Source organism: Bubalus bubalis, chromosome 10 (genome assembly GCF_019923935.1).
Source record: "Bubalus bubalis isolate 160015118507 breed Murrah chromosome 10, NDDB_SH_1, whole genome shotgun sequence".
In the NCBI taxonomy this organism is placed as follows: domain Eukaryota; kingdom Metazoa; phylum Chordata; class Mammalia; order Artiodactyla; family Bovidae; genus Bubalus; species Bubalus bubalis.
The window spans coordinates 72,688,259-72,715,138 of NC_059166.1; the positions used below are offsets into that span (position 1 = coordinate 72,688,259).

Consider the following 26,880-nt stretch of genomic DNA (forward strand, 5'->3'; position numbering starts at 1 on the left):
ACAATCCAGATGATAAACATATCCATCATCCCTAAAGTTCCTTTATGCCCGTTTATATTCCTTCAAATAGTCCTCCTTCCACTCTCTCCTGAAAGTTGTGAAAGTGTTAAGTCTCTTAGTCCTGTCTGACTCTTTGCAACCCTGTGGAATGTAGCCCGCCTCACCCCTCTGTCCATGGGATTCTCCAGGCAAGAATACTGGAGTGAATAGCCATTCCCAGACCCTACCCTGGGTAAGGACTCTTCCCAACCCAGGGACTGAACCCAGATCTCCTGCATTGCAGGCAGATTCTTTACTGTCTGAGCCAGGAAACCCTTTCCCCTCCTCCAGACTGGACCTTAAAAGCCTTTATTAGAACCTTCCTGGAAAGCAGATCTGGTGCCCTCTCTCTGAAAAGCACCGTTCCTACACTCCCCTTGTTTTTGCTCTGACTCTGTCCCCTGGCTTATTAAGACCAGGAAACCTTTTCTCTAGCTGTAGGGAACAGGAGAGAAGGAAGCCTTGCCCTTCTTCATCGTATTTTGCCTCAAATCTCTGATATATGCTGCGAAGGTCTCAGTTATGGCACACAGAAGCAAGGAAAGGACTATTTTTTTTCTTTTTGCTCTAAGATCATTTCTCTGAGTTGCAGCTGTTTGCACGACTGATTGAAGGGTGGGTGAGAAGGGAGAGTAAGGTACTGGGGAGAAGAGATATTGGGCTAATGTTTCAAAAATATCCTGACATATATCCATAAAGGATATTCTATTTTATTCCACTTATATGAAACTGTACATAGTAGGTAAGCAATAAATGATTGTTCAGCAATCGATCCCACTAACCTGGACATCCATAGGAGCTATGTAGTTGGTGGTGTGCCTAATGAAGTGAGAAGAGTAAATGGCTTTTTTTGAAAAATTAATTTTTATTGGGGAGTAGTTGCTTTGCAATGTTGTATTAGTTTCTACTGTAGTGAAGTGAATCAGGCATATGTACGCATATATCCCTCCCTTTTGGACTTCCTTTCCATTCATGTCATCACAGTACATAAAGTTCCTTATGCTATACTGTATATTCTTATTAGTTATCTATTTTATACATAGGACCAATTGTGTATGTGTGTTGATCCCAATCTCCCAATTCCTGTCAATGGCTTTTTAAAATGTATGACTTATTGGTTATGAATTAGAAAAAAAATAGTCCGTTTCATCTTTCTTAAATGAGGATGATGAAATACAGGAAAATAATTGGGTAGGATAGGGTGAATTCTCAGATATCCCTTCTCTCCAAGGGCCCTGTTTTCCTAATCATAACTGGCAAGTTAAACTATATGATCCCTGAAATTGTTAATTTTTCATTTTATTGTTATATGAGATGGATGAATCATATGGGCATTTTAATGTTGGCTGTAAGAAAATATGTACAATCTTTCTAGAAAGAAATGTATAGTGATGGATGGTTAACATTGGAGTGGAGCGCTTTGTTGTTTGGTTGCTCAGCCAAGTCTGACTCTTTGTGACCCCATGGACTGCGGCATGCCAAGCTTCCCTGTCCCTCACTATCCCCTGGGGTTTGCTCAAACTCATGTCCATTGAGTCAGTGATGCCAACCAACCAGCTCATCTTCTGTTGCCCTCTTCTTCTCCTGCCCTCAGTCTTTCCTGGAATCAGGGTCTTTTCAATGAGTTGACTCTTATCATCAGGTCACCAGAGTATTTAATGGAGTGCTTACCATTTGCCAAGATTGGAAAACCAGTAATAGCCAATAGGAAGTTTACTATTGGATGGCTGGGCTGTCCATTCACCAGTCCTGGCTTGTTTTATATGTATTAACTCTTTTTTTATCTTTCAATAGCCCTACAAGGAAGACACTATTATATTTTCCATTCTAGAGATGAGAACTCTAAAACATAAACAGATTAGGTCAAAATCATATAACTAGACCTTGATAGAACCAGGATTCAAACCAGATAGATTTAAGCTTGTAACTACTATGCCTTATGCACATATATTATATCACTTAATTCTCCTAGGACTGCTTCCCTTGAGGTATTAATCCTGCTTTAGAGATAAAGAAAGAGTGTCAGAGAGGTTAAGTAATGTGCCAGGACATAAATCTCATAATTTTTCATGGATTTAGGATTATATTCATGGGTATCTAAGTTTAAAATCCAGCCTTTTAACCATGGTGCTCTATCAAAAAAAGTGTTATACCTTTCTAACTCTATACTGAAGGAATAATCACAAATTTTAACAAATTTGAGTACATAAAATATCTGTGTAAAAAGTAAACTATTGAAAGTAAACAGATGGGTCTGGTTAAATCAATTATGTATATATATAATACGGAATTATTCAAATTATGCACATAATTTTTAATGATGTGGAGAGTATTTGGCTTATAATGATACATTAGCAGAAAAACAAGATTTAAAATTTAATGATTTTATCATTGCAAATATTTTCAAGAGCAGAGAAAAAGAATGGGAGAAATTTTCTCAAAATGTTAAAAAAAATGAAAAAAGTTTGGATAGTTCTGGACAGTTTAAATTTTATTCTGAGTTTTCTATATCATTATAAAATTTGGCTTTAAAACATGAAGGTCAGTGTTAGTTGGCTTTTTAATCTTTACTTCAGTATAAATTTTTCAGAAAATGCAGCTAGTTCCTTAGAACAAGTTTTAAAAATATTTACTATCAAATACTCTAAGTACACTGAAATATGGAAAATCACTTAAATTTGTTTGTTACAGTATTTTAGTAGTTAAGTGCAATTCTTTATGTGTGTATCTTCTTGGGGAAACAAATTAAATTTGGTATGTGACCCCTGCACCTTAATAACATTTAATCTACAGCTGACCAAATAGAAAGTGTAACCTCTTTTGTTTAGAGACAAAATAAGTTGAATGGTACCCTGTATCAATTCTCCATCTAAATTAGCTTCACAATAAAGATGATGAGTCTTGCTTCAAACCGTAGTGATGGATAAAAGCGGGCAAGCAACTTTCAGGTTCCTGTGTGACTTAGAAACATTGCCAACCCCTTGTACTAGACCCTCAGTCTGAGTCACAGACCTTAATTATAGGCACACATCCCCAACTCCAAAACTGACTGACATGACAATTTCTGGTTACATGCTTGTTTTTGCATTACAACTTTGGGCTGGTCACTTACATTTCGGAATTTAGGACAAACTTGAGATTTGTTTAGAGAATAATACTGTAGAAACTGTGTTTAAGAGCACGGGGCACTCTGAGGTCAGAATAGGGAAGAAAAGCTTTTATGCGTGCTTTTATTATGCAAAGACTTAGAAGACATAATTCCTGTCCTGAATTAACCTGAGGAGGAATACCACTGGAGGAGTACTGTGAGAGAGCAGATGAAATGACTGAGGAAAGGCAGGACCTAGAGGGCCAGGGCTGAGGAAGCGTTCAGTGGCATCCCCACTACCTGTATAATTATGGCATTAAATTTCAGTAAGTCTAGAACACATCACTTAAAATTAAAACAACAACAACTTTTTTTTGATTATTTGTAGACCGTTTCCAGAAATGAATCATGTAGCATCTGGGAAAGTGCCTCAAGGGCTTTTAAACAAATCCTCTATTAGTCATGAGCAATAGGCTGAGTTATAAAACCACATCTGGAGAATTACATTTCAAAAGACTCATCTTTTTCCCTTTAATTTCACCAGGCGCTGAGCCAGGTGTTCTACATAAATTATCTCATTTGTTTTCTCTGACAACATACAGCACTGAGGTAAGTTGTATATGAACCCCGTTTTATAGATGAGGGAATGAAGGCTCAAACAGTTAAATAATTTGCCCCTTGACACTCAAGTCAAATAGGGGGTTGACACTAGAACTGCTCAACCCCAGTGTCCATGACTTCCTCCCTGTAGCACTCATGGGAGGCAAGGTGTGATGTTCTCAGGGGAGCATGCAGGGAAGTTGGTGAAGAACTCAGAAGGGGGGTTATCGTGTGGCCAGGAAATAGAAGACATGAAGTAGACTAGAAGTCGTCTCTATAGTGCTGTTATCCAACAAAGAGGTGAAAGCATCTGATGAGTGTGTTTGAAAGTGAATCAGTCTGGAAAGAAGAAAAGAGCCTAGGAGGCTGGGAAGAAGTTCAGATGCTACCAGGTGAATAGGCAGATGTAGGGAAATTATAGACACATCTTAAAGACCTGATTGCTGGCCTAATATCCTCTGATGGATGTCGTTTCAAGTGCATGCTGCTTTAAAATAATTTAGCCTTGATTGCCTGTGGTTGGAAGTGAGTTTTTGGGAAGCAAAATGTATTTTCTTTCCTCTTGGGAGCCTTGTACAGTGCATCAAATAGCCTGAATTAAAGGAATTGCTTCGGCTTGTGTGTGTTGATAAAATTACTATTTAAAGCAAACAGAGGACTTCAATTTTTCAGAAGAGGAGGGAATTAGAAAATCGGTAAGCTGTGACACCTGCACAGAATACTTGTTTGAAGTTTAGGAAGGGAATAAGCTATGCAGAAACTTTTCTTTTCTTGAGAGATATGAGATAGTGTTCGAATCTAAATGAGCAGAGACAGGAGTGTGATGGCATAGTTAAATAATCTGGTAATGTCCATGTAGTGTAGTTCAGGAAAGAAAGAGACATTTCACTGGGATGTTCACTGTGAGGTGATTCAGACAAATGATGTTGAAATGTAAGACAAGAGAGACCAAAGATGACTCCTGTCCGGAGGCTTGAAACTAGCTAGGCGGAGATAAGACTATTAGGGAGCTCTGATTAAGCACCAGTTATAAATGGGAAAGGCAGTTACCTTGCTACCCTTGAGAAGAGAGAGCTGAGCTCCCAGGACTGTTGATGAGAAGCACTGATGCTGAATATGCAGATTTCATACATAGCCTAATTTTAATCAACCCCCAAGAGAACGCCTATGGAATGGAATCTGGAAGGTAATTTGGGAATGGCAACTTGTTAGTGTTGGGCCAGGCCCAACAGAGATAGTTTCTGATAGTCCAGCTTGTATGAAATAAATGATTAACTATAGTCATTACAATTACTAAATTGATTATAGGATAGATAGAAAATAGAAGAAACACAAAGTTACACTTTCAGGGACAATTCTGGGCTCATGGCACAGAGGCAAATTACTAAAAAGAGCTTCTGTCTCTTTTATGACCAGGAAAGTTGCCATGACCAGGGAATAGTCAGAATCTGGGAAAGAGTGTAGTTTGGAACATACTACCTAAAAACCATGATGGTGCTTGCCAGCAGAAACAAGAGAGCCATAGAGGTACAGCCTCATTCTCAATTCCCCCTTTTAATTTTTATACAAGTGTAGGGGGAACTTAATCATGTCTGGATTGGACATGGAGTCCAAGAAATGTGCTCTGACTTCAGGAAAGTGTAGCAGAAGCGTCATTGCATGTTTAGAGAGGCAGCTTCTGTTGTGGGCCAGATAGCTACCAAAGACAATGTTCCTCGTGTATGCATTTTTTTGGTTTGTTTTCTTTCTTCTTAATGGAAAACTTTTCATGAACACATTGTCAAACAACACGAACTAAATTTTCTTTTACAATTTATTTAGCTAATGATCATTTCCCCCCCTTTCTTGGAAGGGAAGAGTGTGATATTGGTTATTTTGGGAGAGAGTTGTAGAAACTGGATGGCAAAGCTTATATTTTTCCTTTGAAAAGATTAGGCTTCTGCCTCAAATGCTGTACTCATTCTGGCTATGCATGTATGCGGCTAAGTCGCTTCAGTCATGTCCTACTCTGTACAACACTATGGACTGTAGCCCTCCAGGCTCCTCTGTCCATGGGATTCTGCAGGCAAGAATACTGGAGAGGGTTGCTATTCCCTTTTCCAGGGTATCTTCCTGACCTAGGGGATTGAACCCATGTCTCTATGTCTCCTGCATTGACAGGTGGGTTCTTTATGACTGCTGCTGCTGTTAAGTCGCTTCAGTCGTGTCCGACTCTGTGTGACCCCATAGATGGCAGCCGAACAGGCTCCCCCGTCCCTGGGATTCTCCAGGCAAGAACACTGGAGTGGGTTGCCATTTCCTTCTCCAATGCATGAAAGTGAAAAGTGAAGGTGAAGTCTCTCAGTCGTGTTTGACTCTTAGCGACCCCATGAACTGCAGCCTACCAGGCTCCTCTGTCCATGGGATTTTCTAGGCAAGAGTACTGGAGTGCGTTAGCCCCACCTATATTGGAGCTAATTGCACAGTGGAAGTGAGTTCTGACCCGGATCATGGAATCCAGAGCCACTAAAGGAGGGGTGCTTTTGATGGAGGTAGTCAGTTTTTCATTTTATATAATTTCCACATGATTTTTTTACCCTGAAAAATTTTTAGATGCTGGGGTTGCTGTCTTTAAGCATATCATTCTTGGATGTGCTGAGGAAAGAGTGGTTCTTTATTCTGTCTTCCAAAACCCTATCATGAGGAGGGATCTATGTAAGTTGATATCTAAAATTTTTAAGTCATAATTTTATACCTTTGCAAAGGATATACTTATTGGCAGGTGTTATTACTGTATTTTAAAAGGAAACTGTCACGCACACCACTCTTTTCAATGTATATGATAGAATCTAAAGTAAAAAAGCCAAAGAGTTAGTCGCTCATTCGTGTCCAACTTTTTGTGACCCCATGGACTGTAGCCTGCCAGGTCTCCTCTGTCCATGGAATTCTCCAGGCAGGCAAGAATACTGGAGTGGGTTTCCATTTTCTTCTTCAGGAGATCTTCCCGACCTAGGGATCAAACCCAGGTCTCCAATATAGCAGTCAGATTCTTTACCATCTGAGCCACCAGGTTCTACTTAAATTTAGAATAATCCTCTGGAAATATTGAAATGGTTCCAGATAATAATTCTTATTATTATATTATTATCCTGATCCTATATGATGCTATTATTACATTATCCAAGCATGTTTTCATGTATAATTTTTGTCATGTCTAATCAAATGTGTTGATTGTAAATATTTTATTTCATATGGTTCTGTCTCTAAATGTTAAATTTTTTTTCTAATTTGAGTTATAATTTATTAGTTCTAATAATTTTTAGTGACTTCCTCAGAATTTTAGGGCTTCCCTGGTGGCTCAGAGGTTAAAGCATCTGCCTCCAATGCAGGAGACCCGGGTTCGATCCCTGGGTCGGGAAGATCCCCTGGAGAAGGAAATGGTAACCCACTCCAGTATTCTTGCCTGGAGAATCCCATGGACAGAGATGCCTGGTAGCCTACAGTCCACAGGATCGCAAAGAGTCGGACACAACTGAGCAACTTCACTTCACTTTCACTTTCAGAATTTTATATATACAAGGCTATGTAATTTGAGAATTGAGATAGTTTTGTTCCTTCCTTTACAATCTGTATACTTCTTATTCTTTTTCTTGCCTGTGTCTCTTAATATAACCTTCAGTAAAATGTTGATTAAGAATGGTAAGAACACCCATTCTTGTCTTGCTTTTGATCTTAGGGGGAAAGCTTTCAACCTTTCACCATTAAGTATGATGTTAGCTATGGATTTTCATATGGATTTTGAAGAAGTTTCTTCCTATTCCTATTTATATGAAAGGGTGCTGGGTTGAGTCACATTCTTTTTATGTGTCTATTGAAATGAACATGTATTTTAATTCCTTTTTTCTATTACTAGCCCATCAATATAATATTACATTGGTTGATTTTCATGTTGAAGCACCATGGATCATGGTGTATAATACTCTTTTATGTATTTCTGGAATCAGTTACTAGCATTATGTTGAGGATTTTTTTCAATTATTGATATATTTACAAAGGATATTGGTTTACTGCTGCTGCTAAGTCACTTAAGTCGTGTTTGACTCTGTGTGACCCCATAGACGGCAGCCCACCAGGCTTCTCCGTCCCTGGGATTCTCCAGGCAAGAACACTGGAGTGGGTTGCCATTTCCCTCTCCAATGCATGAAAATGAAAAGTGAAAGTGAATTCGCTCAGTAGCGTCCGACTCCTAGCGACCCCATGGACTGCAGCCTACCAGGCTCCTGTGTCCATGGGATTTGCTAGGCAAGAGTACTGGAGTGGGGTGCCATTGCCTTCTCCCATATTGGTTTACAGTTTTCATTTTTTATTATGTTGATATCTTCGGTTTTAGTATCAGTGTAATACTGCCTTCACAGAGTGAGTTATGAAGTATTCCCTCCTTTTCCATTTTTTCCTGAAAATAGGCCATCAACTTTTAATATAATTACTGAAATGGTTAGATTTGTCTACCATTTCATCATTTTTTTCTGTCTTCTGTGTTTTCTAACTCAGCTATCACCACCTCTCCCCCGCCTCCTTTCCTATCTTCTTTTAGATTACTTGAACATCACTTTAGTGCTCAGTTTACATTTGCCTACTAAATTTTTTACTATATAGCTTTATATTATTTTTCATGGTTGTTTTAGTGATTGTAATATACATGCCTAACCTTTCATAATCTACTATGGTTAGTTTTGAACCACTTCATATCAAATGTATAAAAGTTGCATCCATATAACTCTCTCTTGTGGTCCTTTATATTATGTATATCATATGTATAACTTGTACATACATTGAAAATCCCAGGCCAGAGTGTTATACTTTTTACTTTCAACATCTTAACAGAAAATATAATCTTTTTTACTTGTCCAGATATTTATCATTTCTATTGTTCCTTATTTCTAAAGATTTATGTTTTCCTGGGGTGTTATTTCCTTTCAACTTGAACAATCAGAATCTACTTTATCATGTCTTGTAGAATATGTCCGCTGATGATGAATTTTATTAGTTTTTGTTCATCTGAGAATGTCTTCATTTTTCCTTTATTTTTGAAGGAAAATGATACATTTCTGCTGGATGGAGCATTCTGAGTTGACAGTTCTTTCAACAGTTTAAAGATGTTGTTCCACTGTCTTCTGTCCTTTATTACTTCTGATGAGAAATTCATAATTATTCAAATCACTGTTCCACGGTATGTCAGAGTTTTTTCTCTAGCCGCTTTCAAGATTTGTCTTTATGTTTTGTGCTCAGAAGTTAGGTTAGGATCTTTTTTGAAGTTATCTTGTTTGAATAGTCAAGAACTGTGAAGGATCTAAGATTTTACCTTTCCTGTTAGCTAACATGTTAGTCTGATATAATTTTGTGGACGCTGGTAGAAGACATGATACTCCTGGGAAAGAGGCAAAAGATTTTAATACCTATGATGCTGCAGACAGCATGAACTTCATGTTCATGAAATTTTTTGCCTCCTAGGTCCTATCTTAGGATACAGGGCAGCCCAGGAGGATGCTGTGCATGCAGTGGTGAATCAAACTGAGGAAACCCCAATCTTTTAAAGGACGCTGAAAAGTGACATTACCATTATCATAATGGTCATGAAACAAATTTATCCTCTGCCTCAGAGGGAAGCACTGTCTCTGTCATTCAAGATTATTTGCTATACAAGCATGCTTGAAAAAGATAGTCCAAAACAAAAGCTGATACAAAGTATGCAGAACTGCCATAAGGAATTGTCTTCCAATAGGACCATGCTGAACTTCTTGGATATGTTAATGTTCATTTTTAATCATAATTTACCAAGTTTTTGGCTGTTCTTCAGATATTCAGTCCCGTTGTGTATATTAGACCTTTTGATGAAGTCCCACAGGCCTCTGATATTCCATATATTTTTCCTTTAGAAGTTACTCATTTTATAAATGGAAGTTTGCCTGGCTTTACCCATTTACCCACCAACCTGCCAGCAACCACCAATCTACTTCCTGTTTCTATGAGTTTGAGTTCTTTCCGTTCAACATATACGTGAGATCACTGTTTGTTTTTTTCTATCTGAGTTACTTAACTAGCGAAGTGCCCTCAAGATGCATCTATGTTGCTATAAATGGTAGAATTTTCCTTCCTTTTAATGCCTGAATAATATCCCATTGTATGTGTGTGTATTGCGTTTTTTCATCCATTCACCTATTGGCAGACACTTAGGTTGTCTCTGTATCCTGGTTATTGTAAATAATGCTGCGATGAACATGTGGGTGCAGATATCTATTTGAGCTTGTGATTTTATTTCTTTAGGTATGAACTTATAAATGGAATTGTCGGATCATATAGTAGTTCTATTTTTAATTTTTTGAGGAAACTCCATACTGTTTTTCATAGTGGCTTCATCAGTTTACATTCCCACCAGCAATGTACCAGGCTTCCCTTTTCTCCATGTCTTCATGAATACTTCTTACCTCTTGTCTCTTTGATAACAGCTATTTTAATAGATATGAGGTGATAGTTTATTGTGGATTTTTTTGAATTTTTTATTGCTATATAGTTGATGTACAATATTATATGTTATAGGTGTATAGTTTAGTGATCCACAACTTTTAAAGTTTATACTCCATTTATAATTATTATAAAATGTTGGCTATATACCCAATGTTGTACAATATATCCTTGTAGCTTATTTTATACATAATAGTGTGTACCTCTTAATCCTCTCCCCCTATATTGCCCTTCCCCACTTCCCTCTCCCTGCTGGTAACCACTAGTTTCTTCCCTATGTCTGTGAGTCTGTTTCTTTTTCATTATATTAACTAGTTTGTCATAATTTTAAAGACATTTTGTATTTATTTTCAAAAATTTAAGCATGCCACATGGCTTGCAGGATCTTATTCCCCAACTAGGGATCAAACCCAGGCCCTGGCAGTGAAATCTCTGAGACCTGACCACAAGACCACCACGGAATTTCTCTTATATTTTTTAGATTCCACATGTAAGATATCGTATTTGCATGTGTCTTTCTCTGTCCCATTTCTTTGACTTAGCATAATGCCATCCAAGTCCATCCATGTTGCTTCAAATGGCAAAATTTCATTCTTTTTTTATGTCCAGGCATGCATGCTAAGTTGCTTCAGTCGTGTCTGACTCTGCGACCCTGTGGACTGTAGCCCGCCAGGCTCCTGTGTCCATGGGATTCTCTAGGCAGGACTACTGGAGTGGGTTGCCATTTCCTTCTCCAGGGGATCCTCCCAACCCAGGGATGGAACCCACATCTCTTTTATCTCCTTCATCGGCAGGTGGGTTCTTTACTGCTAGCACCACCTGAGAAGCCCTTCTTATACCCAAGTGGCATTGTCTTGTGCATGTGCATCCATCTATCTATCCTTCTACCTTGTCTTCTTTATCTATTCATCTATTGATGAACACAGGTTGCTTTCATATCTTGGCAATTGTAAATACTGCTTCTATGAACATTGAGGAGACTGTACCTTTTCCAATTAGTGTTTTTGTTTTTTTTTGGATGTATACCCAGAAGTAGAGTTGCTAGGTCATATGGTAGTTCTATTTTTAGTTATTTTGAGAATTCTTCATACTGTTTTCCATAGTGGCTATACCGATTGAGAGTTCCCTTTTTTCTACCTCCTCGCCAATGCTTGTTATTTATGTTATTTTTGAAGATATCCATCCTGATAGGTGTGAGGTGATATCACTGTGGTTTTGATTTGTATTTCCCTGATGATTAGTGATGTTGAGCACTTTTTCATGCACTTATTTGCCATTTGTATATCTTTGAAAAAATATCCATTTGGGTCCTGTATCCATTTTAAATTGGATTTTTTTTTCAGTTACATCAGTTCCTTATGTCTTTTGCATATTAATCTATTATCAGAGACATGGTGTGAAAATATTTTCTCCTATTCTCCTATAGATCAATTTCCATTTTGTTGATCATTTCTTTTGCTGTGCAGAAGTTTTGCAATTTGTTGTTGTCCCACTCATTTATTTTTGCTTTTGTTGCTTATGTCACTTGGCATTGTTTCTAAAAATTCATTGTTAAGACCAATGTCAAGTAGTCTTTTCCTTATGTTTTCTTCTTTTAATTTCAGTTGTTTTCTCTTTTGATTTATTCTTTGATTCAGTGGTTGTTCAGGGATATGTTGTTTGATTTCCATGTTGTTTTCAATTTTCCAGCTTTTCTCTTGTTATTGGTTTCTAATTTTATACTATCTCTGTTGGAAAAGATAGTTGATATATTTTTTATCTTCTTGAATTTGTTGAGACTTGTTTTGTGACCTAAAATGTAATCTATTCTAGAAAATTTTCAGTGTTCAGTTGAGAAGAACATATATTCTGGTGAGGTTAGATAGAATGTTTTGTATACATATGTTAGGTTATTTCATCTTTAGTGTTCAAATCTTCTGTTTCCTTATTGATGCTCTGTCTGGTTGATCTATCTGTTATTGAGTGGGGTATTAAAGTCCATAACTGTTATTGTATTGCAGTTCATTTGTATTTTTAGTTATGATAGTATCTGATATATTTACATGCTCCAATATCGAGTACATAAATATTTCCAATTGTTATAGCTCCTCTATGAATTGACTTTTTATCACTATATGATGATCTTCTCATGTGACCATTTTGAACTTAAATTCTATTCACTGTGGTACAAGTGTAGTTATCCTTGCTTTCTTTTGATTACCATTTGCTTAAAATATTTTTCCTTCTCTTTTTTCTCAGCCTATATATGTCCTTAAAGCTAAAGTGAATCTCATAGTCAGCATATGTTTGGATTTTGCTTTTATTTTATTTTTTTTTATCTATTCATTCATCCTACATCTTCTGAATGGAGAATTTAGCCCATTTATACTTAAATTAAATTATTGATGAGAAAGAACTTACCATTCCCATTTAAAATATTATTTTCTGACTTGCAGATCTGTTAATTTTTAAAACTATTTTTCTCTTTTCTTTAGATTGAATAATTTCTGTGTTACCTCTAATCTTCTATTGAACCCATCTAGTGAATTTTTAATTTCATATACTGACTTTTTCAGTTCAAAACTTTTTATTTGGTTATTTTTTAGAGTATGTATTCCTCTAAGAACTCCTATCCTTTAGTCATTTCAACTGTGTTTTTCTGTAGTTCACAAGGCATAGCTTAAATTCTTTGCCTGATAATTCCAAAACATGGATCATCTTCAGAATGGCATCTGCTTATTGTATCTTCACTTGAGAATTGATGAAAGCTTCCTCGTTCTCAGCAAGCTGTACACTTTGTGATTTTATTCTGGACAATGAGAATGTTATGTTGAGTAGACACTGGATCTGGTTATACTCCTCTGGGGAATGTTGGAGAACTTGAGTAGATTAAGATGATGTGTTCTATTTTGTTGCTTCTAGTTTATATCTCAGTTTGGTTTTCAAAGCATTTTATAAGCTAGTTTGAGTCTATTACACATACGAGTAGCTCAGACGTTAGTGTGAGACATGGGCAGTGGGTCAAATCTCTCTTTACTTCTCTATGCCTTTATTGTGTTGGATGGGTCTGTCCCACACATGCATAGATGATAAATAAGCCTGAAACTTGTGTAAATTCACAGATTTACGGAAACTCCCTGTCTAGCCATCAGTGTGCTGGGATTTCTTTATACTATCCAGCGCATAGACTCTACTGTTCCTTATTTCTCTGATCAGAAAAAAGGAGGTTCCCCTGTGGCTGCTACCACTGGTAAGTGACTTTATGATTGGGGCTCATTCTCCAAGGCAAGGCTGTGAGGAAAAAAAGGGAAACATCCCTCACTTTCTTTTCTATATTTTGCTCCTCTCTACAACCTGCCTTCTTTGGTTTACTTTTCAGAAGCCTCAGAAGTTGACTGTAGAGCTCTCAGATAATTGACAACAAAGTGTTTTTTTTTGTTTGTTTGTTTTTTTTTTTCTGCTTTTCTGTGATTAGACGAATGGGCTGTGAAATGTTTATGTCCAGTGCTGATTCCAGGACCACTGCTGTCCTTAATTTTTTAAATGAAGATAATAATTTAAGGCATGTCCTGAGAAGAAAATTTAGGGTTCGGTCATAGAAAAAACTATGACTATACGTTCTTTGCTTTTCTTTTTTGATTTCTTCTTGCCTTATTCTGGGGTTTCTTTCCCAAGACTCACAGTACTCTCATGTCTACTCCTGACTTTCTTGTGCCTCCTGTTTAAAACCTTACCCAGGCCGATACTCATTTCTTTTGTAGTGTTTTTCCAGCCGTGTTAAGAATTCCATTTTCTCAACAGCCTACCTGAACTTAGTTATCAGTTGTAACACATTTGATAAACTAATTCTCTTTAAGGTGCTATTGTCTGATAATGGTTTTCTCTCTAGTCAGTATTCTACAACCCCCTTATAAGTGTCTTTTTGGAAGGAGACTTTATATTAAATTTAAAGTCTCATCTCTAATAGTAGAATTTTAAGCCTTGATAGCAGGTGTTTATAAAGATACTTTTATAAGGATGATTAGCAGGAATTCTCAAATAAGTTTGAAAAATTTTACCCAAATATGAAAGTGATCATGCTTAGTTATTTATATGTATAATTTTATTATTTATTTTATAAGAAAGGCCTGCATGATAATTTAAAAAATTGTATTAGCAATAAAAGTAAAGTATATTTTAGTAATAGTTTAAACATTTTACTCTAATTTTTGTATTCAGCAATAAAAAATAGAAAAATCTCTCAGGAATATCCAGGGTTATTTTTTGTTATTACTTTCATTATGACCTTTAAGATATCATTAAATACTTTTACTAAATGAAAGGAAAATGGTAAATATAATAAGCTATGAATAATAAAGGCTTAAATATAAGTAAAATCTTCTAAAATTCACATGGCATATTTTTATATACTTACCCTTCAGGTCATTCACACCTACCTGAGTGAAATTTAGAGAATATGAGTCTAAATTTATAGATCTTCTTCATATTACAATGTATAAAAACATTGACCAATAGCATAGCATTTGGGCAATTTAATAAATAGTCTTTAAAGTTTAGGTCAAGCTAATCCTTTCTCCAAAATTTCCCCTTATTCCTCCCCAAAGAAGCAAATATTTCACTCTGTATGTATCTAAAAATATTTTTCATATTGTATTCTTATTGATTGTTCAGTTGACAGTCTCCTTCACTGGACTATGGGCTTCTTCAAATCAGAAACTATCTTATTCAATCTTTGCTTCTTTAGAGTCATAGTAATCCTTATTTAATGTCTACAAAAAGGGAGATGAAAAGTAAAGAAGGAAAAAAGAAAAGAAAGAACAGATGGATAGCACCCTGATTCTTATGGTCCATGTAGGGCTGGGCGTGAGACAGCTATGTGTCCGAAACTTGGGTGAATGATGATGAAGTGTAAAATTGGAAATTCAGAGTCCTAGGTTCCCATCATGTGGGTAAGAAGAAATCAGTGCATTAGTGCTTATTTAGTATTAGAATGTGAAGGATTCAGTAAATCAACAAGAGAGGCAAGGCAGGTGAGGAGAGAAACCGCTGTGGTGTGGATTACCAACCGGATTGAGGTCAGGTGGTCAGAGCTCAAGGGTTAGCCACATACACACCACAAGGAACTATACACATAAAGGAAGTCTGATTTCAAGGGTTTATTTGATGCAGTGGTTGAGGAAACGAGAAGCAGCTATAGACATCTCTTTCCTGGCACTGTTTGAAAAAAAACAATCATTGAGATTTCATTTTTACCCTTAGTCTTGGGCTATTTTAAAGACTCTCTAGGAACCCACAAATGCTGAAACTGCAGAGCATTATTAAGTGTTAAGTGTATGCACACAACCGTGGGAGATGCTAAGTTCTATGCTCAGGATAAGGTCAACATACAACGAATCTGTTTTAGGCAAAAAACAATATGCCCTGTGTGTGTGTGTGCATGTGCACGCGCGTGTGTGTGTGACTTTGGCTGGGCTGAAATAATGTGTTTCAAACTTGGCCTGGCAGGAATCCATGTTGTGAAAAAGTCAAATAATATTGGGGGAAAATTCAGCAAACACTTGAAGATCAGTTAAGGTTTAGAGGTTAGGGTAGGTGAAGCATTTTGCTCTTGTACTTTTACACTTTTCCCTTTTATCTATCAAGATACTGGGCTACCACATGATGAACAGAAATTTGTTAGCTCCATTTGAGGAACTAGCCATTCGATTAATTCAGTTGAATAGATATTTTTAAATACCTTCTATATGTCCAGCATCGTGCTGAATATTGTGCAAAATAAAAGATAGTTCTTGGCAATGTCTTGCCTTTGAAAATATATTGGGGGGAGATGTCAGTGAAGCAGTATGAAAAGATAGAGGAAACTTACAACAAAGATCTTAAATGAATTTAACAAAAAGCCGTCAAAAGCACTGACTTCTTGCTTTCTCAGATTCTACCAATGATGAGGATAAGTAAGGGATGATGTGGATGACTATTGGATTGGGTTTTGATTATAGACCTCTGCTTAGATTTTTTTTTTTTTCCTGTTCTTGAAATTCTTTTCTTTCTCTTGGGTTCCAGGGCACTTGTTGGGGACTGGTATCATTCTTATGGCTTTTGTGCTCTGGCTGTGGCTACCCAAGTCCTTGGATTCGGGGAAGTCCTAGAAGGGGCTGGACCGTCTAACCTCTCTTAGGTAATAGGAGAGGAACAGTGTGGTGTAGCAGGAGGTGGGTGCATTTAGACCAGCTGAAACAGGCACAGGAAGGAGGTAAATATTTTCAGCTTGTACAGGACTGTTATAATTGACTCTGTTTTTCTTGAGGTTGAGAGAAGAATTTTTTTTCTAATTTAATGAGAGCTCTTATGGCCAACCCTAGATGGTCTTGTTTTTTCTTTTTAATTTTTTTGTGACTCCAGCTGTTTGGTGTTTCAATTTCACAGTAAGTGCTGTCAAATAACTTAGAATACATTCTTCAGGGATGCTGTAGGACACATTGGATTGCAAGGAACAAAACCCACTCAAGTTAGCTTAGTGAAAGGATTTTTATTTAATATAAGAAACACAAAAACAAGCCAGGCTTGTGAGAATGGAGTTGGAAACTGGAAAGCTGTTAGGAATGGAGACAGCTACTCTCTCTTTCTCTCTCTGGGTTTCCGGTTTTTGGTTTCTCAGCATGTTTGCAGTATTTTCTTATTTATCTGTACAATTTAGCTTTCTATGACCTAAAAATTAGTGCACACTTGGTCAGAAGTGGTCACTCTGGCCCCATCTCTGCATGATATTTCAGGTAAGATCCCACTTATCTAACTCTAGCTCTATTATATAGGTCTTAGTTCAAGGTCTCAGGGAAGAGACCTTGGAGATTAGTGCTCATGTGTTGCTCAATCACCTGTGGCCATAGGAGGAGGATCTTCTGGTAAAAATATGGCCACCTAGACCCACCTAGACTCCTGAAGTTGATGCTGTGCTGTGACGTATAAGTTGACATGGATTGGGCAGGAATCCCAAAACTGCCTGCTGCTGCTAAGCTGCTAAGTCACTTCAGTCGTGTCTGACTCTGTGCGACCCCATGACGGCAGCCCACCAGGCTCCCCTATCTCTGGGATTCTCCAGGCAAGAACACTGGAGTGGGGTGCCATTTCCTTCTCCAATGCATGAAACTGAAAAGTGAAAGTGAAGTCGCTCAGTCGTGTTCGACTCTTAGCGACCCCATGGACTGCAGCCTACCAGGCTCCTCCATCCATGGGATTTTCCAGGCGAGAGTACTGGGGTGGGGTGCCATCGCCTTCTCCCCAAAACTGCCTACAGAAGTGCATTTGAATGACGTTTACCCATGCAGCACTCCTTCTTGCCAAAATCAAATCAGTTTTCTAGTTCTTTCTGCAATAGGATGACTCACTGTTATCTGGAATCAAAGAGTTTGAGAGCTCACGGGCCTCAGAGAACTAACCACCAAGTTAGAAAGTTATCATTTGTGTTTCCCTAAAGAAATCTTTACAGAAATGGATCCTCATGTGTTCAGGTGGCCTGACTAAATATCTTGGAGTCTTCTGTGCTCTTGATAATTAGGACACCTGGCCACACACAGTACAGATGAATAAGCTTTGCATATCTATTTATAAAAAAGAAAAGAGAATAATAATATGGATACATTGACATGGGAAAGAGATATCAGTGGGGAAGTTTCCCTCTTCTGATTTTTTTCACTATAAATTGGTTTAAAGAAACTCAATTGTTTGGATTAAAATCTATCTAGGAAATTAGTGAATTGTTTGATTTAATTCATTCATTGAACATTTCCTCTTTTTATGCTATGCGCTAGATACCTGTTACACCATGTGGCAATCGTGATGACGTTTCTTGATTTGTATAATTGTTGGCCTCTTTGTATGCAAGTGAAAGTGAAAGTTGCTCGGTTGTGTCTGACTCTTTGCAACCCCATGGACTCTACAGTCCATGGAATTCTCTAGGCCAGAATGTTGGAGTGGGTAGCCTTCCCCTTCTCCAGGGAATCTTCCCAATCTAGGGATCGAACCCAGGCCTCCCACATTGCAGGTGGCTTCTTTACCAACTGCGCTATCAGGGCTACATAATTTGTGGGGCCCAGTACAAAATGAAATTGCAGGACCCCTTGTTCAAAAATGAAGAATTTCAAGATGGTGAGAGCAGAGCATTGGATCACATACAGAGCTCAACCTGTGTATCTGTGAAGTCTGCCCTGAGTATGGGAACTTGTCTTTTCACTTTCTCATGAGGAAAATAGAGGGTACTCTATTTTATTCCTATAGAACAGATACATAAGGTAGACCAGATAATTCTGGTCCTTTCTCACACTGTCATTGTGCCTAAAGAAAAAGCTCATAGGGTGCAATTTTTTTAAAGAATAAAACTCACTACTTCTAATTATGACATGTCATACTTTAGTTACGATGTTGGATATCTGTAGTCATTAGTTAATTATAAAGAGGTGTTCCCTATAATGATTTTCATGTTAAACTTCCCCCTTACTTGCATTTTTTAAATTAGTGTTTAAAACTTTCAGGTGGTAAATTTATAAACTCCTTTGAAATAGATTTTATATACAGTTAATTTTGGTTTAGCTTTTATTCTGGATTATAATAGCCTACAAAATAGCAACCCAATACATTTTAGTTGAGAAAGACAATTGACTAGTTGTGTTTCAAGGGGATACAGTGATTTATAATGCCAGACTTTGTGAATTGCAAATCTTTATTATGCAAAACCAGAGGGAAGTGGTTTATCCTGAGAGAAAAATGGCAGCTTCCTACGAACTGTATAATGTACCTTAAAATAATTTAAGTAATAAGTTTCATCTCAGGAGTTTCATTAACTCAAACAGCATGTATTGTAAAATATATCAGGCTGATACATTATAAAAATGTTGAATTTTTAAGAAAAAAGAGCTCACATAAAATATTTAGATGGAAAAATTTCTAAAAAGAAAATAAAGGCTCCTGATTTATTCATAAAAAAATTATGATAAAATTATCCTTTGTAGAGTCAGTATAGCTTGCAATTCAATATGACTATGCTGGGAAGGTCATTCTCTTTTTTGAGATGAGCTGCTGAACTGATCAATCTCCTTTATGTGCTCTTCCCACCGAGGTGCTCCCCATGACTCTGGCTGGGCTCTCTGTAGGGCTGTCTCACACTCTCCCTGGGCAGATGTCTCTGTGTCAGGGACAAGGAAGACACAATATCAGATGCTGGCAGGAACTGTGGCTCTGGGTATTCAGGACTGCCAGCCACAGGCTTATACAGTCTTGCTTGGTTTCTGAACCAGAAAAAGCCTGACTCGTAGTACGTTGACAGCCTCTTTCCCACCAGGAGGAATGATCTGTATGGTCACTGTGCACTCATTGTCTGATTCAGTGTCTGGCTAAGAAGAAATCAGTACCCTCACCTCTGTTTACCTTGCCATCCCACTGGAAGTGTGGCCAGTCTGCTGTACGGATCTTCTGTCGATGGGCTCTTGGTTTTTGGTTCTCACTCTAGTTTTCTCCTGGGACTTAATTTTGGATCATGGAATTGGCTGGGACTGAACCTTATTTCCAAGCTCCTGCCAGGCTTTTCTCCTTGGGCCTGGATCTTGTTTCTAGCATCCTTTAAAAAGACTTAAATAGACCTTCCTAATCTTGCTCTGCCTCCTACTTGGCTGCACAACTCTTTCATTTACTGGATATTGTTCTGTGTGCCCTCTCTTGTTCCTTGAAATGAGATTTTTGGAAATGTGGTGATATACCTAGATTATTTTTAAGTTTACAATATTTTTAAGTGTGCTCCGATGGGACTGCAGATCTCTTCCCATAGTGGCCTTGCCTTATTGTTAGATTTTCCTCAGCTCATAGTTTTGAAGATTCTGAGTGTCACCAGGGCTTCATCAACTATGACAGGAATCATGAAATTGGTTGAGATCAATCATTAATTGGAGTTAGCTTAGCAAGGTGTTTTGAATGTGGTCTGAGTTCAGTGGTTATAACTAAGTTGATCTCTGTTAAACAAATGTGAAATATATTCTCTCGACAAGACAATTCTTTTGTGATAATGAACAGTGGAAAGTACCATTCTATGAGAACTTTTCCATCTTAACTCTTCCCCATTGTGGGGCAAAACTCAGTGTGACTGCTTTTCTATTAGCCAGAGAAGCTGATCCATCATCCTTTCCATTGTCATAGCTCCAAGAGACAAAGAAGTTCTAGGGCCAATTCAGGGCTCCTATTTTTTCTTCAGTAGCTCTTGAGTTGCAATCGGCTCCAGAACCTCCTCTAGAAGAATTAGGGGCAATTGAATTTTCAACTCCCATTTGGCAGTCGCCTGACTACTAAGGACCTACTCTCCTTTATCTTCTTCTCTGCCCACCTGAACCTGTTCAGAACCAGAGTTCTTCCCTGGACAAAGCTGACTAGAGATTAATGTGATGAAGAAGACTGCTTTTAGCACTTGCTCCCTCCATCTGAGTGCCCATTCTTTTATTTCCTAGACCCCAAGTCCTCTCTTCCATATAAAAGCCCACTCTCAGATTCCACTTGAGGAAGAGCAAAGTACTTCCAGTACAAAATGTAAGTCAATAATAGCTATTATCCTGTTTTTATTATATATAAGTATACTTATATTATCTCTATTTATATATGTTATACTTAAAAACATGAAAGATAGAAAGTTGTTAAAAATAGGAGGCCAAACAGATTAGAATTAGATTAATATACCTAACAAATAAATAAATAATAAATAAGTTATAATACATAAATAATAAATAAAAGATAAACCTAACAAATAATAAGTAAATAAATAAACCTAATTTATTTAGATTAATAAATTAAATGATGAGGATGAGGAAATTTGAGAGAGGGAGAGAAGATTTGATTAAAAATTTAGGTTAAGAATGCTAGATGTAATTGAGAATTAATTCTCTCTCTAAATCGTCTGATATGTAAAGATAAAACTACAACATGATCAGATTTATAACCTTATTTTGTCCTAGATCAAAAGAAACATACACTTTTAAAGTCAGAGATAAAATTATAAAATATATATACATGCACACACATTATATATATATTTGTGTGTACATATATAAAAATGTATACACCCTATATACATTTCTAGATTTTTAAGGAATATATTTATCAAATATGTATATATATTTAATGTGTGTATGTGTACATATGCATATATATGTATTTATATATATAGCACATTTCCATGATGCCATTTTCTAGTTGGAGTTTTTAGGGGTTTTGTTCAGTCACTAAGTCGTGTCTTTGTGATCCCATGGACTGCATCATGCCAGGCTTCCCTGTCCTTCACTAGGTCCTGGAGTTTGATCAAACTCATGTCCATTGAGTTGGTGATGCTATTCAACCATTTCACCTCTGATGCCCTCTTCTCCTCCTGCCCTCAGTCTTTCCCAGAATCAAGGTCTTTCCCAGTGAGTCAGCTCTTCACATCAGGTGGCCAAAGTATTGGAGCTTTAGCTTTAGCATTAGTCCTTCCAATGAATATTCAGGGTTGATTTCCTTTAGGATTGACTGGTTTGATCTCCTTGCATTCTTAGGGACTTCCAAGAATCTTCTACAGCACCATAATTTGAAAGTATCAATTCTTTAGCATTCAGCCTTCTTTATGGTCCTTTAGGAGTTTTAGGACATACCTACTTCTGAAACTGTACAAAAATGCACGTCATAAGATTATCCTTTGGTGAAGTCACCTTAACTTTGAGAGTTAGATAGGAATGAACCTGTTAGTATTTGTTATGGTCTAGATATTATTCATTCAGTGTTGACTTTGTATTTTAGCCTGGCCCTGGCAGTCATATTAACTCTGTAAAGAGGTTGTGTAGATATATTTTCTGCTTGGGTTTGGTGACCTAACCAACAGGTTTTATTTGGGTTGAGAGAGACAGGTTTCAGCAACTTTAAAAGTATTTTCTGCCTATTTTCTTAGAAGATATAAATACCTCATTGGGGATTTCATTGTTTATGGCCCTTTTATTCTTCAAATACTAAGTAAGATGTCATTAGTGGGATTGATTTTCTGTTAGAATACATTTTACTCTGTGCACACATATATTCCTTTTAGAAAAAGAGAAAAAAAATGTCCATTTACTAACCCATTGACTAGAGTCCAGGGGTACATGAAAATGAAGAAAATGGGGGAAAGTCCCATTCATTTTTTTAAAGTTCCCTTTTTATTATTGTCAATGCAACACAATTCAGGGAGAAAAAAAAAAGCTTACCTAAACAAATAAAATTATAAAATAAGCTGGTTAAAAAGTAGGATCAGTAGCATAGGTTTGGGGGATTAAAATGTTTATTAAGCTTTTAAATCATTTCCTTCTATAGTCTGTAAACAAATATAGTACATGATAGGTAAGAAAACCAAATATAATGCATGTATAGTACTCTTAGATTAGAACTAGTGGGAAAAACCAAAAATTCTTTCGTACAGAGGCACCTCACTGTTCCTTGGGTCAATACCATGGGGCCATATTATAGATAAGAGTTAAATGAAAATCAGAAGGAATTTAGCTCAATTCTACCTGCTAGGATAGATTTTAAGACAGGTATTTTTTATATATTACAGTAGCTGTGCTTTCATATACTACTGTGTATAGAAATTTAAAAAATTCTCACAAAATCTATGACAATCATTTCAGATATGTTTGGAAAAAAGAGAAGAAGGAAAAATCCCCAAGCTGGAAAACAAGAAGGATCAAAATCTCAAAGTGACTGAAAGTCAATGAATATATAAGTGATAGTCATATGTTCCCTTAACACTTACCATGTTCTATGTAAGGTAGCCTATCTCATTTAAGAAGATACAGAAATTCCCATTCTTTATTCTAGAATTAAAAGCACTTAGTCCATACAACGGACAAGGCAATGGCACCCCACTCCAGCACTCTTGCCTGGAAAATCCCATGGACAGAGGAGCCTGGTAGGCTGCAGTCCATGGGGTCGCTAGAAGTTGGATACAACTGAGCGACTTCACTTTCACTTTTCACTTTCATGCATTGGAGAAGGAAATGGCAACCCACTCCAGTGTTCTTGCCTGGAGAATCCCAGGGACGGGGGAGCCTGTTGGGCTGCCGTCTATGGGGTCGCACAGAGTCGGACACGACTGAAGCAACTTAGCAGCAGCAGCATACAATGTGTCTCAGTGAGGTTGACATTCACTTGCTTGTACCTGAGAGTGTCACACCTTAAAGCTTCATCAAAGATCCACGGCAGAGTTCAGGTAGTTATCTGTCCTCATTTCTTGCAGAGAGAGGGGGATACTTGAGCTGTGCTAAGGCCACTTCAGCCTGGAACAGTGTTCCTTGGAAACTTTGGCAAGTTTTCTTGCCCCCTGCCCAAAAAATCTCCATAATCTAATATGTCTGGGACTTGCTGGGTTAAAAAAACAAGTCTCAGTAACAAACTAACATACATTCTGCCCCTTCAAGAGGGGTGTACAGATGCAGCTTTTTCCAAACTCACTGGACCTTGTGAGGGAACACTGGAACAACCACTGGGTTCCAGGGAACATGGTTTGAGAAATGCCAATCTAAAGTAAATTTTCTAAAGTAGTGGTTTTCAAACTGTAGTGAGTGCTGAAACACATGGAAGGCATGCCAAAAGCACAGATTCAAGACCCCACTTCAGAGACCTGGAGTCGAACCAGGTGTTGAACCATTTCTAAGAGTCTCCAGGTGAAGCTGATGGAAAGAAGTCCACACTTTGCATGGCATCCTTCCAGATAAGGACCCATACAAACTTCAGCTGCAGGAAGCCTGCTGATGGCCTCAGGAAAGGCTGTGTATCCTACAAGCAATTAATAGGAGGTCAAAGCAGTCTATTGATGCCTGAGCAGGTCCTGGCACAGCTCAGGTAGGGGGAGAAGCACTGGGCTTGACTCTGGCTCTGACCCAACTCACCAGGCAACCAGGCACAGTGACTACATCTTAAATGAGGAATAATAGCAGCCCCCTTTCAGGGGATCTGTGAGGCTTAAAGGAAATGCTTGCACAAAAGAAAAGTGAAAGTGTTAGGAATCCAGTTGTGTCTGACTCTTTGCGACCCCCATGGATTGTAGCCCATCAGGCTCCTCTGTCTATGGAATTCCCCAGGCAAGAATCCTGGGGTGGGTAGTCATTCCCTTCTCCAGGAGATCTTTCTGACCCAGGGATCAAACCTGGGTCTCCCAAGCATCATACAAATGTTGTTAATCAGAAGACTGTGGCAGCCACATCAGGAAAATCCCAGATGAGTTTTCTGTCTTCTGCTACTCCCCAGCCTTTAAGAGAGCATATTCTGGTAGTTAATGAAGAGAAAAGAGGCTAAAAATGCAGAAAACTGAAATGAGGGGAATATATATAGCCTAATTAAAAATATGTAATTGTTTAAAATAATGCATCAACCCAAAATCAAAGTAGTTGATTATGTTGGTTCTGAGACAGTATTTAAAAGTTACAGTATATAGATTTTTGAACCCACTCACTCTGGCACTCTACCATGTTAATGCTGGCTAAATTAAGAGAATGAGAAAAAAAAATTCCTTCACCAAAATGCATATGAATTAGATTCAAAACTTTTAGCTGTGATAGTTCCAATCTTTCTTTTTAAATTTGTTTTTTAATTGGAGGAAAACTGCTTTACAATGTTGTATTGGTTTCTACCCTACAACAACTGCAAATCAGCCATAATTATACATATCTCCTCTCCCTCTTAAGCCTCTTTCCACTCCCATCCCACCCTCTAGGGCATCACAGAGCTTCAGGCTGGGCTCCCTGTGTACCAGCTATCTATTTTACATGTGGTAGTGTATATATGGCAATGCTTGATAGTTGCAATTTTATAAAGTATCAGAGTGGGAGAATTTCAGAAGTAATTTTTAAAGGGGCCTTTAATTTTGGTTCATAGAAACATCCACAGAACAAGGAAGGCACACACTCACAGACTCATATATGCTAAAAAATGAACCTGTAAAAATTCACAGCACCTGTGATGGGGTTACAGTCATACCAGCATCTTGTGGCCAAATCCCGGTTTCCATTTGAATCCAGACAAGCAATCAGAAAGGCAGGACTTTCCCTAACATACTGCGTGATTCCCTTTATGTATTCTCAGGATGATTCTGGAGACAAGACAACATTTCTTCTACAGGCCTGCCTTCGTAGCAGATCTGGTACACCGCCGTGAACAATGGAAACTTGTCCAGCAGTCCCTTCGGTTTGAGGATGCCATACACCTCGGCGGAAGTCTGTGGTCCTTGCAGCTTCTGCCCGTTCAGCATCTCCTTCTCCAGTTCTTCAACGGTCTTTCCGGTCGCCGCAAAGGCCTCAGCTACCTTGCGGTTCCGGCCCGCGTAGCAGGTAGTGATCAGGTCGGCCACGCCGCAGCTCTCCAGAAAGGTGGCTTTGGACACGTGGCCCTTGCAGAAGATCCTGGCGAAGGCGATCATCTCCATGAGCCCCAGGCGGATGACGGCAGCTTTGGTATTGTCGCCGCAGTGGAGGCCGTCGCAGAACCCGGCTCCCACAGCCACAATGTTCTTCAGAGCGCCACAAAGTTCAACAGCGTCTGCCTCAGCAACCACCTTAATTCGAAAATTTGGAGTCTGCAGAAGTTCTTTGAAGAGGAGGCCGTGCTCCATTACCTTGCTACCGATGGTGGTCTCACAGAACTTCTCGGCAGCCACCTCATTGGCAGTGTTGGCGCCCATCAGCACACTGACGTCAATGTCCATCTTCTCTCGGATGATGTCGGAAATGAGCTTCAGCCCCTGCGGACCCTCATCTATGCCCTTGATGAGGCTGATGCCCAGGGCGCCCTTGGGCACTTTCCCAGAGATCTCCTCGCAGATGCTGTTGATGAACTGGTGGGGGATCACAAACACCAGCAGGTCTGCATCCCACACAACCTCACTGAGGTTGGCGACTGCGATCACATTGTCTGGCAGCTTGTGTCCAGGGAGATATTTTACATTTTCATGGTCGTTATTTATGATGTCTATCAGTTTTCTCCCATTAACCATTTCTTCAAAGACCCACATCTTGACCGTGGAGGCAAACTTCTGAAGTTTCATAACATTATTACCAATTATTTTTGCAATAGCTGAACCCCAGTTCCCCGAGCCCACGATGCACACTTTCAGGGGTGATTCTGTCATGGCCTCTCCGCAATGCTGCAGCCCCGCAAGTGCCTCCCCAAGCTGGTTTGCCGTCTGCCTCCTCCTGCTCTGCCCAGAAACATTCACTTTCACCTAAAAGAAAGCAGGATAGTAATATTGAAAGAAGTATCACATAATAAGCACAGATAAAAATTAATAGTACTCTGAGGGGAGGGATAAATTAGGAGGTTGGGATTAACATAAATACACTACTATATATAAAGTAGAGGAACAACAAAGACCAACTGTATAGCACAGAGTAGTATATGTGAACCGTGAACTTCCTAATGTTCAAGTTGGTTTTAGAAAAGGCAGAGGAACCAGAGATCAAATTGCCAACATCTGCTGGATCATAGAAAAAGCAAGAGAGTTCCAGAAAAACATCTATTTCTGCTTTATTGACTATGCCAAAGCCTTTGACTGTGTGGATCACAATCAACTGTGGAAAATTCTGAAAGAGATGGGAATACCAGACCACCTGATCTGCCTCTTGAGAAATGTGTATGCAGGTCAGGAAGCA

General features: G+C 38.3%; 1 protein-coding gene and 1 non-coding gene across 2 annotated transcripts; one reads left to right on the forward strand and one right to left on the reverse strand.

Annotated features, from left to right (window-relative positions):
• Positions 1–7,053: 7,053 nt before the first annotated feature.
• Positions 7,054–7,125, forward strand: TRNAW-CCA. The gene has a single exon. It is a non-coding gene; the product is annotated as a tRNA-Trp (tRNA).
• A 17,970-nt stretch (positions 7,126–25,095) lies between these two features.
• Positions 25,096–26,616, reverse strand: LOC102396534 (glycerol-3-phosphate dehydrogenase 1-like protein). Its single transcript, XM_044924584.2, has one exon. It carries the CDS (start codon positions 26,358–26,360, stop codon positions 25,305–25,307), a length of 1,056 nt encoding a protein of 351 aa, XP_044780519.2. The 5' UTR covers positions 26,361–26,616; the 3' UTR covers positions 25,096–25,304.
• Positions 26,617–26,880: the final 264 nt, after the last annotated feature.

Excerpts from the sequence above, each read along its gene's own strand:
- LOC102396534 (XM_044924584.2), bottom strand. The coding sequence starts at position 26,360 with ATGACAGAATCACCCCTGAAAGTGTGCATCGTGGGCTCGGGGAACTGG.